Source organism: Scylla paramamosain, chromosome 39 (assembly GCF_035594125.1).
Source record: "Scylla paramamosain isolate STU-SP2022 chromosome 39, ASM3559412v1, whole genome shotgun sequence".
Classification (NCBI taxonomy): Eukaryota; Metazoa; Arthropoda; class Malacostraca; order Decapoda; family Portunidae; genus Scylla; species Scylla paramamosain.
In genome coordinates, this window is record NC_087189.1 from 13,509,882 (window position 1) to 13,522,639 (window position 12,758).

The window sequence follows — 12,758 nt, forward strand, 5'->3', positions numbered from 1 at the left end:
AAACTAGTCAAAAATACGTCGCCAGGTACAGGTACAAGTAAATTACAAGCACCGCGAGTCTTAACTTTATCTAGCCAGTGAATCAAAAGAGAACCGAGCAGCGAGGAGACGAGATAAGAGAGAAGGAGAGGGAGAGAGAGAAGGGTGGTGAAATGAAAGGAAAGATGACTATGGGAGGGTGTGTATGCTTAGGGTGAGAGGGAGAGGGAATAGTGGTGAGGTTAGGTAGGTAAAGGATTTTTTTTTACATTTTTTTTTTTTTTTGCTTATTTAGAGACTAAGACACGTTCAATTAAGTCTGTGATGAGGCAGGAGGGAGGGAGGGAGGGAGGAAGGGAGGGAGGGATGGAGGGAGGGAGGGAGGGAAATAAGCGTCATGTTTTCTTTTCACTAAGGGACAGGAAGGGGGTGGAGGGAAGGGGTGTGACGGGAGGGAAAGAGGGAGGGAAAAGTAAAGGAAATGAAAGGATATAAAAATGACATAAAAAAAGTAAAAAAAAAAAAAAAAAGTAGCTAACTCAACTTGTCAAAAAAAAAAAAACCCACTTTAATCGAGCTTATCCATTAATTTCACTTTTTCAATCACTAGTGTATTTATTTTCCCGTTTCCAGAGACTTCTCCACTACTGTTTGACTTCTATGCTATCCTCATTCACTTCAAAAATCTCTAATGTTCTCCTCACTGGTCTCGATAATTCCTATGTCATTCTGATTCACTTCACTGCTCCGTAAGATGGTGTCCCTCACTTCACTACCCGTTACAAAGATGCAATACATTCTGGGCTGAGAAAAAACAGTTGCAAATTTCTAACGTGGAGTAAAAGTCTTTATTTAGAAACATTTAGCTCTCTCTCTCCACGACTATTAAAAGTAAATAAATAAATAAATAAAAAAATACAAAGATGATCAGAGTGTTTCTTCCACTGATGACGTAAAAATCTTGTTAATCTGCCACTAGAATGATAAAAACAACGACTATTTTCCAAGGCCACAGAGGTGATCAGCCCGGTTCTCAAGAGTGTTTCTCCTGTTGATGACGTAGAAGTCTTGATAATTCGTCACTAGAATCGTAAAAAAATAAATAAAATAAAAAATAAATAACAATAATAAATAAATAAATAAATAAATAAGTAAAAATCCGTGTAATTTCAAGTAAAAGCCTATTGAAAAAGTAGTGGAGATGTTGCCAGAAATGTTTCAGAATGCAGATCAAAGTTTACCCACAATCATCATCATCATCATCATCATCAGAACTTCAGCGGATCTGCAGCCCTTACACGAGTGCGCTTTTCCAACAGATACGTACTATATAAAAAAAAAAAAAGAAAAAAAAAAACCTCAGGGGCTTCTGGCAATGAAATGGCTAAAAAGAAAAAAAATACGATAAAAAACTAAAAAAAATATACTACGCTATCAATAATTCAATCGAAGAGAGAGAGCGGAGTGGTACCTCAAGGGGGGAGTGTTGACATACTAAACCCAACGAAGTACTGGGGAGTGAGGGGCTGGGAAGGCAGGGACCGAGGAGGGGAAAGGGGTGCGGAGGGGACACGTAGAGGGCAGGGAAGAAGTGGGAGGGGGAGAAAGGAAGGCGGTGCAAACATTTATACAACACTACCGCCATTTCTGTACAACGAGAAGTGGAGGGAAGCTGTGAGGAGGGAGGGAGGGAGCAACACTGGAGGGAAGGAGGGGAAATGAGGGAGAAAAGGAGATAATGAAGGAGCGAATATGCAGGGAAACAGTTAAACATCAATGAGGGAATATGAGACAATAATGATGGGAAATGAGGAAAAGAGGAATGAAGGGAGGGGAAAGAAAAGGAATATAATAACACAAATAATGAGAAAATGAGGAAGGGGAAATGAAGAAGAGGAGACAATGAAGGAGAGAAAATGAAAAGAAAATGATGAGAGACAAGAATAAGAAAGTACAGAACGCAGGAAATGAAGGGAGGTACTCAAATAAAAGACGGAATAATGAGGGAAGAGAAAGAGAAAATCAAGGAGACAGATTAAAATATGACAAAACAAAGACGTAAGAGGCAATAATGAGAGGATAAAGGAATGGAAGAGGGAATAATGAGATAGAGAATGACGGGGAAGGTGGAAACGAGGGAGCATGTTTAAATATCAGTGAGGGAAAAATAATAAACAAGACTCCATTGGGGGGAAAAGATGAGAGGTGATGGGTGAGAAAGTGTGAAAGTGGGAGAGGGGAGTGGGGTGCAAGGCGTGGAGGTGAGAGGCAGAGAACAAAGAGAGAACGGAAAATATTACCTTGAAGCCACTTCGTCCCTTGTGGGGGGAAGGGAAAGAAACGGAAAAAAAAGGGAAAAACAAAAATATCTTAGTTGAAACGCTTACCATGATAGGGAGGGGGGTGTGTTAGGGGTGATACAGGGTGACGCAAAAGGGATATACTGCTGTGTACAGGGTGATGCATAGGATGTGGTGTTCCTAGTATACTATTACTGTACAGGGTGATGCAAACTGTGCAAGGGCGTGTTCAGAAATACAGGGTGACGCAAGATACTAACGCTATAAGTACAGGGTGATGAAAAATGAGTTTTTTTCATATATATATAGACTGCTTGTGTACAGGGTGTAGCAGAAAGTATGTAGTGTATGCACAGGGTGATTCAGCAGTAAGTAATATACAGGGTGACTCAAAAACTACCAGCGGAGTGCAGGGTAGCTCAGAAGGAAGTGAAGTGTACAGGATGATACAAAAAACTAGTGTGAGAGTACAGTGTGGTTCAGGAAGAAATGTAATATACAGGGTGATGCAAAATCTACCAGAATGTACATACAGGGTGGTGCGATGTGTAGATACTGGTTATACAAGTGATTCAGAAAGTAATAGTGTCTACAGGGTGATTCAAGGACAAGTAGTTTGTACAGGGTGGTGGGTCAAGTGTAGGTACTGGGTATACAGAGTGATTCAGAAACTAACAGTGTGTACAGGGTGGTGAAAAAAATGTGTACAGACTAAGTGAGGTCCTGGTAGTATGTACAGGGTGGTTCAGGACCTAGCAGTGTGTACAGGGTGGTGAGACAAGTGTGTACAGGGTGGTTCAGGACTATCAGTGTGTACAGGGTGGTGGGACAAGTGTGTACAGGGTGGTTCAGGGCCTAGCAGTGTGTACAGGGTGGTTCAGGGCCTAGCAGTGTGTACAGGGTGGTGGGACAAGTTTTCAGGGTCGACAAGGGCCCTGGTGAGTTCTCAGATAAAGAGTTAATGTTTGCAGTAAATAAGTCAATGACATCAAACAACCAAGGTCAGTACAAACCACTAATTACAGGTAGATCAGTGACTTAGTTTAAGCACAGTACTAATTATTTATGAGGTGAGTATTACAGAAACATGTTAGTTATCATCACCACACATCATCATCATCATCATCATCATCATTACCACCACCACCACCATCATCATCATCATCATCATCATCATCATCACTCACATGACCTAACTGTAAGAGAGAGAGAGAAAAAAAAAAGACTGCCTGCGTAGCCAAAGGAAGTCAGAGATAGATGTAATAAACGTAAATGAAATAAAAATAATGAATCAATATTTTCTTTTTCCTTTTCTTTGATCTCTTTTCATATATTTTCACCTGCATAGCTATAGAAAGACAGAGATAGATAAAACAAACAAAAGTGAAATAAAGACAATGAATCGATATTTTCTTTTCCTCTTAACTCTTTTTTTTTCACATATTTTTCATAGAGAACGGCATGAAAGCAGCGTGATTATCTGAGAGCCGTGGTGGGCGGGACAGACAGACAGACAGACAGATTGGCAGACACACTGACAGACACACGTCATGCGGTCAACAAAAGCCTATACCAAAGCCGGTCAGGGGAATAGAAGAGAAAGGAGGAAAAAGACAGAGAGAAAAAAATGCGATTGCGAGGGTGATTTATATTTCAGGCTAAGCTCCACCAACAGGATTTTATATTTCTTTGTAACGAGAGAGAGAGAGATGTGCCTCGTCTTATATCACGTGCTGCACTGAAGGCGTTGTGCTGCTGATGGAGTTTCGTGTAGATCACTGCAAGTAACGCGTGTTGGGGATAGACAGGTTCTCAGGCGCATGTGTCCGAGGTTAGGAAGGGCATCCACTCTCGGTAACAGTTTCCAAATGCCACAACCAAGTCCTTCATTAAGAGGCGCCATCTTGGCTCTAACAGACTAGGTAATATGGATGTAAAAGAGAAAAAAAATTATGAAAAAAGTAGTAAAAATAAAAGTAGAGTTGAGGTTTTGCTTCGATGTGGGCTTTTTTTTTTTTTTCTTTATTACAGGAAAGGGAAACGAATTTGGACATCTATAGGAAGCGTCCTTGTCTGCCTTAACGTTCATTCTCTTGTTGGCAAGCAGTGTACTGTAACGCCTCAAGATGTCAGTGTCGCATCCACAGATAATGTGTGGTTTCAGGGCAAGAAGAGCACAACCTGAGAAGATTAACAGTTTCGGGGCAAGAAGAACATAGACAAATCGCTCTAAAGACACGCTACTTGATGAATGCATATATATTTTCTGACATCCTTTAATAGAATCAGAATTTTTGCAATCTCGTAATTTTCAGTATCAGTTATTGGCCAGTCTGCGATGGATGACTAAGTGAAACAGGTAGGTATGTCTTACACAGGGAGTGCCACGTGTAGGGCTGATGGCTTCTTGCGGGTTCTCGTATTTTCTTATGTTCTTATGCTCTCAAACTTATTCATGAATTCCGTCAGATTGCTGTAGGGCTGATGGCTTCTTGCAGGTTCTCGTATTTTCTTATGTTCTTATGCTCTCAAACTTATCCATGAATTCCGTCAGATTGCTGTGAAGACGTGAGGCAGACAGGAGAAGTGTTCTGTGTGAGATAAATATTACTTGAAGCACGCAGCAACAAGGTCTGAATTCCCTGTATTAAGGAAGAGGAAAAGATTCTGATCATGTCTTAAGCCTCTTTTACCCTCTTTTGGCTCCGTAAATGGTGAAACACATACAGGGACCGCCACATGTAGGCCTGATGGCTTCTTGCTGCTTCCTTTACTTTCCCATACTCTTATGCTCCTCCAAGACACGAAGACGAGATAAATGAAGGTGTCTTATAAGGTAATATAGGAACATATGAGTATAGGAGAAAAAGAAAAGCAAAACGGAAAAAAAACAGTCACCTCGAATCGATTACGGAAGAAAATGGAATGACAGAAAACGGGAATGACATTACCAACTTGTCGCTCCCTCAGGTCACCCTCGTATCTTATTAAGTGGACCATTATAAAGGCTCCCGCTCCGCCTCCTTATTATATACATTCGCATTTTAATTAGCTTTCAGATTATCCCCTTTAAGACTGTTTTCCTTACACGCCACAGAGGATTAAAGGCTTTCCGGGCGGGGCTGTAGAGGCGAGAGTACCCTGTGCCTGTGGGCTTTGTTATTTTCGGCGTCTGAGCGGATCAAATTGCGCGGAGACAACAGGAGTGAGGTAGAGAGCGCTCGGCTGAGGTGGAAAAAATATCGTGTTAATTAATTACACTGTTTGTAGGTGTACAGAAAAAAAAAAAAAAAAATAGGAGGGTAGTGTTGGAGTAAGGGAAGGAAGAGAGGGTGGGAAAGATGAAGTTAATTAATTCATATGGTTTGGTGTTGAAGTATAAACGAGAGCACAGAACTGTAAGACAGAACGTTGAGGTGCTTGAGAGAAAGTATGCTTGGGTGTTGAGGGACAGGTGTACTAGGATGGTGAAATGGATGAGTAGATGTTGTGGCTGTGACAGGAAGACTGAAATAACGCTGGGATTCGTATTCTTAAATGCTCTCGACTTTAAGCAGGAGTATTTTTCAAAAGCCACATACAAAAGGATAATCGGGTTCTCGCAATGTTTTTTTCACTTCTTCGGCGGCTTCCCCAGAGTGAGGGCTTGGCGCCTTGTACGAGTCTCCGCCAGTTGTTTCTATCCCTTGCATCTTCCTCCGTGATTCCCTTTCTTTGCAGATCTACCGCAATTCCATTCCTCCATCTCATCCTTGGAAATCCCAGCAACATCCCCAAGAGCCTGTTGAAAGAAGAGTTAAGGCACTGAAACGTTAAAAATACAGAAGGAAGTGTTGGAATATCTGAGAGAGAGAGAAGGCTTGGGAATCTGCCTCGCCATAACGTGAATGCATCGGAACTTCCACACTGTACAGGCGTGATAACCATTCCTGACTCCCGACACACAGTAAACCAGCTGCATTCAAGAAAGTTGGCGATGGTGTGGGTACGCTCTTATCTTGACGCAATTACTGATGTATGTACCATCGATAAAAATCATTTCTGCACCCTGGGGTAGGATGACTGAAATGCTTTGTCTCTGGGTCGGTCGGTGGTGTTAGCAGGCCTGTTTGCTTCACAGAAATGGTAGAGTTGCCATGTGTGTTATAGTACAGGGGGTATATCTTCCTACTTGGCACCTCTCACACCAGTGGTACCAACATGTTATTTCCCATAGTCCATTTCTCAAATTCCCTCACATGCTAGTGCTGATGCTTCTTTTATCGTGGGCACAGCTGCAGCAAGAAGTGACAGCACGGAATCTACTACAACGCATTGGGAATATGTCCACCGCTGGCCGCAACGGTGCAGAGGAACGCGTTGGTCCAAGGAATGTTTCGAGACATTGAATGTACGTGTGTAGTCTTGAGAACATCCAGGGAGAAGCAAGGGGAGGTGACAGCGAGGCGTGGCAGCAGGTGACAGCCAACACTGGACAATGAACGACACTGACAGCGGGGAGGGAAGGGAGGAACTCAACTGGGTGGGCTTCAAACACCAAGCCAACAAATGACGACGTGGCACAGAAAGTGTTTACATTGGAGCATGACCTGAAGCTGGGGAAGAAGGACACAACGCTGGGAATACACAGGCGCACGATTTGCCAAGAGAGGAAGGATAGGGACGCGTCACTGTAATTCTTTGTTCCCTTAACTGTCACACAAAGCCTCGTGTTCAGAAACGCTTTGCTCTCTCACCACGACTACCTTCAAAGGCCAAAGAGATGACGAGACAGGTTCTCAAGAGTATTTCTTCTGCTAATAATATCGAAATCTTGTTAATCTGTCTCTAGGACCATAAAAACACACTTAAAAATCCGTGTAACTTCATCCAGAGCCTTTTGAGAGTAGTGGAAGTGCGGCGCAGAAGTGTTTCAGAATATGGGCCTAAAACTTTGGCTTGTATCGTTAACCGACCCACTCGCCGGAGGAACTTTGGCGTGTGGAAAACTGATATCTAGAAACGTGTAGCGATGGCTTTTCTTTACAGATTGATAGAGGAAGAGAAAAGATTTATTGGAAAATTTTACTCCTTAGAACTGAATGTTTTGATATCCTGAAATACGTAGAGGTAACTTTAATTTACAGATTGGTAGAGGAAAAGATAAAAATCTATTTGGTAGTTTGACTTTTTAGGGATGAACGTCTTGATATCCAGAAACTCATACTGGAAGAGAAAAGGTATATTTGAAAATTTTACTCCTTAGTGCTGAATATTTCCATGACCAGAAACGCGTAAGGATTATTTTTTCTTTAATGACTCATAGTGGAACTGAAAATTCTACTTGACTTTTTAAGACAGAATGTTCTGGAGTCCGTGGCTGTGTTTTGTGAGTCTGAGCTGCGTGGCGAGGGATGAGGCGCTGAGGGAACAGAACCACAACGGCCAAACCTCGACTCTGATTAATTTTGTTTCCCTCTTGGTGTGAAATCTGAACACATCTTAAAACACTATTTTTTTTCTTTCTTTCTTTTTTTTTTTTTTTTTTCCTAATTTGAAGTGTTATTCGGCAATGGGATTCTGTAGAGGTTCTTTAGACAAATTTCGAAAACTCACAGAGAGAGATTCATTTAGGATTTTAATGTATTGTAAAATCAGAAGACTTGAAAGACTGTTGTTTAGGATTCTTCTTTTCTTTTCTTTTTTTTTTTTTCTAAATTTAAAGTGATTTTATTTCGGCAATGGTATTCTATAAAGAGTCTTGAGACAGATTTCGAAAACTCACAGAGAGAGAGAGAGAGAGAGAGAGAGAGAGAGAGAGAGAGAGAGAGAGAGAGAGAGAGAGAGAGAGATGAGAGAGAGAGAGAGAGAGAGAGAGAGAGAGAGAGAGAGAGAGAGAGAGAGAGAGAGAGAGATGAGAGAGAGAGAGAGAGAGAGAGAGAGAGAGAGAGAGAGATTCATTTAAGATTTTGATGTATTATTTTTCCTCTCTGAATCAGAAAGAGTTTTACAGCAAAGGAGAATCTATGAGAATAAGTGAGATCAGTTTGAAAGACGCTCAAAACTATCGTACCATTCATCTATTTCTCTTCTTACACGACCCACTTTAAGCAGCATACGACATTTCAATATTCCTTATCATTAACTTCATTTCAGGGGATTCACACGTCATTTCAATTCTCCTTATAATTAACTTCATTTCAGGAGATTTACCGCGAAGGAAATTACGGTCGTTATCTTATTTTGATTTAGGTTTTAATTCCTCGAGACTAATTTCGAGAACCAAGGAAAGTCAAAGATGAACATAACGAAGAATGAGCAGCAAAGAGGACAGATTTTTTCAAGACCAATTAGGAAGGAAGGTAGAAGTCTGTCACCAATCGGGAGGAGAAGGAGGAGGAGTAACAATGAAGGTTGACGGTTACCCACTCATAAACTTTGATATTGTCTGATGTATTGTGAACGAGTTTTAGTGTATAATGAAAGAATGCGGGTTTAGTCTGTTTTATGAGGGGAGGTTTAAAAAAAGATCTGCCAGGGATCTGAAATTATCAAAGTGAGTCAAAGTTTAGCATCAGATTTAATTTCCTACAAGATGAAAGGACTTTAATGTGAAAGGAATTAAGGTTCTGAATATTATACGGAAGAGGAATTTAGAAGACATGCTTAGGGTCTTAAATTTAATTGATGGAGTTAGCAGCTAATTAGAATGACACACGAACTTCTGGTATTATGCTAAACTGGAAGAATCTTAACATGGAGGAAAATTTTGGGGATGCATCAGGATTTAAAGGAACTGCAAAGACTTGGGAGTTTAAATTCCAGCAGGAGGAGGAGGAGGAGGAGGAGGAGGACAGGAGACGCAGCAATAACGACACTAAACGGAAAGAGTCTTAATATTACAGGAAAATTTTGGGGGATGCATCAGAATATAAAGAAATTTCAGACTTAGGTTTTACAGCATAGGAAGATTTTGAGAGGAAACAGCCAGGAAAATGCCAAATGGAAATCTTAATAGTAAAGGAAGTTTTTTAAGGATGCATTAGGATCAAGAGATTACAAAAGAGACGGGGATTCAAATGTTGCACCGGGATTTTGAGAGGAAGCACTGCAAGGATGATGCAAAATTTTGAAATCATGACAGACAAGGTTTGCCACAGGAGTTGAAGGGAGAAGTAGTGGGAGGGATGAGGTCCAGGGAGGAGAAGTGGGGGTGAGGCAGTCAGTGAAGGGCAGATACAGCTTGGCACGGTGGCAGCTCACGCGGTACACAAACTTAAAATTGAAAACAAGAGGAAAGAAGCAGAAATTAATCAAGTTGTAAAAAGTAAAAAAAAAAAAAAAGTGAGTTATAAAGGAATAAAGAAAGAGAAAAATGATTCGAAACTGTAAAAAAAAAGTTAATAAGGAATACAGAAATAAAAGAGAGAAGTGTAAAAAAAAAATGTACAGAAATTGTAAAAAAAAAAAAAAGTTAAAGGAATGCAGAAAAAAAAAGAGAAAAGGAACAGAAATTGATAAAAAAAATAGTAAAAACGCAAAAGTTACAAATAAGTGCAGATAAAAAAAAGAAGAGAAACGAATATTGATAAAATGTAAAAAAAAAAAAAAGTTAGTTACAAAAAGAATGTCAAAAAGAAATGAATGAATAAAGAAAACATAGAAACAAATTAAATAACTTCTACCTTTTGACAGCGAAGAGAACATGTAAAAGCACACTTCAATAATGAAAAAGAAAATAAAAATAAATAAATAAATGAGTAAATAAAAAAAAGACAAAAGAATAACTTACATAACGAGAAATACGAAAACTACTGATATTTCGTGGATAATCAAAACAAAAACCAAAAAAGAAGAAGAAGAAGAAGAAGAAGAAGAAGAAGAAGAAGAAGAAGAAGAAGAAGAAGAAGAGGAAGAAGAAAAACGTTAAACTGTAACCACTTATGACTTAAAAAAAAAAAAAGAAAAAAAATGAGGGAAGGGAAGCGCAATACAAACAAACAAACAAACAAAACAACAAACGCAACTCAACGAATGACAAAGAAATGTAAAACTGAAATATATAAATGTAAACAAATGAAAAAAAAAGTAAAAAATGTTATCATGTGCTTGCATATTTACTCGTAAACAAAATCTAAAAGGCAGGTGAGGGCAGGCATGCAGAAAGTGCTATTTGAAATTTTAAAGCAGACAAGAATGAAGGACGAGGACGAGGAGGAGGAGGAGGAGGAGGAGGAGGAGGAGGAGGAGGAGGAGGAGGAGGAGGAGGAGGAGGAGGAGGAGGCTTGCTTTACCTGGTTCTGCTAAAGGGAAGAGAGGAGGGAGGAAAGGAAAAACAGCTGGAGGGAAGGAGGAAGATAAAGGACGTGGGGACTTGTGTGGAGGCAGGGATGTGGAGGAAATGAGGGAAGGAAGGATGGAGGGAGGGAAGGAAGGATGCGCAGGATGGAGGAAGGATGGAGGGAGGGAAGGAAGGATGCGCAGGATGGAGGAATGGATGGAGGAAGGATGGAGGGAGGGAAGGAAGGATGCGCAGGATGGAGGAATGGATGGAGGAAGGATGGAGGGAAGGAAGGAAGGAAGGCAGGATGAATAAGGCGAAAAAAGTAATAAAAAAATAAATAAATAAAAAATAAATAAATCGAGCCCCCCCCCAAAAAAAAAAAAAAAAAAAGAAATGCAAAACAAAACAACAAAAATAATCTTCATATTAAAAAAAAGAAAAAAAGAAAAATAAAAACAAATGAAACTGCTTAAAAAAAAAAAAAAAACTTACAATACGACAAAAAAACAACAAAACGAGTCATTAATTTAAACAAAGCACTCCATAAATCTTCAGGGGGAAAAATCAATTAACTTTCGGTGACACTACGAGCAGTCACCTCTTCACCTGTAAACACCATGCAGGTAAATTAATTAGCGCATTGAGGTGAGCAGGTGAGGTTAGACAGGTGGACCGTGGGGCGGGAAGGAACGGTAGACACACAGGTGAGGGGCGGGGGAGGAGAGATATGAGAAAGGTACAATTTATATCAGGTAAAGGTGTGGTTAGTTTATATAAGGTGAGATACGGTAGGAATGAAAACACATAATTTATATAAAAAGATGTGGCTAGATAGAGATAGAGATAGAGATAGATAGATATGGACAGGTGAAATAAGGTGAGAAGCAGCACAATTTATATCAAGTAAAGGTGTGGTTGTATACGACAGGTGAGGGTAAAATTTATATAAACACAAGACGGACAGGTAATAAAAGGTACAGTTTATAAAAAAGAATAAAAAAAAAAACAGAAGGTGATGTTTTGGCCGCAAGTGTCCTTTAAGAAGAAAGAGGGAAGGAAGAGAGGAGAATAAACACGAGGTAGTAAAAAACGGACACTCCACAACAAAGAAAACGGACAAAATGTAACTTTTCAAAACAGGAAGTTAACGAGGCGAATGAAAGAAGAAAGGAGGAAACAACATAGTCACGGTTATGAGGAATGAAGAAGCCACAAAAGGATACAAAACAAACAAACAAACAAACAAACGGCCGTCACCCAGCCAGAGACATACAAACACACGCACGCACACTGAAGACAAAGAAAGACTAAACAGCGCAACATGTAAATAATGAATACAAGAAAGTAAATAAACAAAAACACAATCAAGCTTCACAAAACACCAAACGACAACAATAAAAATGATTAATGGCGAAAGCAACGAAAGGGAGAGAGAGAAAATAAGAGAAAGAGAAAACAGAGAGAGAGAGAAAGAGAAAGAAAGAGGGGGGGACTCCACAGGGCGACAACGGCCATGTTAGCAAGCCAGACAAAAGAAAAATAGAGAAAATAAATAGAAGAAAAGGAAAAGTTTATAGCAATCCCACCAAGATGAAACCAAACGCGAGGACGGAAAGGAGGAAACAGATGCGAATTATTACAAGTGAGAGGAAATATTACGATGATCAGAGAAATAAAGAGGAGATAATCAGCTCCAAAACAAACAATACAAATGATAATAATAATGTATAGTAATAATAATTCACCTGGGACCAGATAAAGATAATATAAATAAATTACTAGTTATTTAAAGGTGAGAAAGTGATATTAGTTTGATTAGAGAATTAGAGAAGAGATGATATACTCCCGAGAAAGACTACAAATAATAATAATAATAATAATAATAATAATAATAATAATAATAATAATAATAATAATAATAATAATAATAATAATAACCACAGTTTAACACAGAACAACGGTTAATAGAGAGGTACATTAAAGTTTGGAGGTAAATTAATCCCTGCAGGAGAGAAAGTTTGTACCTTGAATGCCTAAAACAAACTAGACTCATAGAAATACCGCGAGAAATGATGATTTGGGGTACAACGCTCAAATACCCGACACTGTGCGAAAAAAAAAAAAAAAAATGAAGGAAGGAAAGTGAGGGTGAAATGTATGGTGACGAGAAAATGACGGAATGGTGAATGAGGAAGGAGTGATGTTAATTAAGATGA

The 12,758-nt window shown here is 39.5% G+C and overlaps 1 protein-coding gene across 1 annotated transcript in view; it reads right to left on the minus strand.

The window, feature by feature from the left end:
* Positions 1 to 12,758, minus strand: part of LOC135092242 (transient receptor potential-gamma protein-like) — a 180,257-nt gene that overhangs the window by 21,395 nt on the left and 146,104 nt on the right. Inside the window, 1 exon segment of the mRNA XM_063990616.1 lies at positions 2,280 to 2,297. Coding sequence (XP_063846686.1) covers positions 2,280 to 2,297 — 18 coding nt within the window.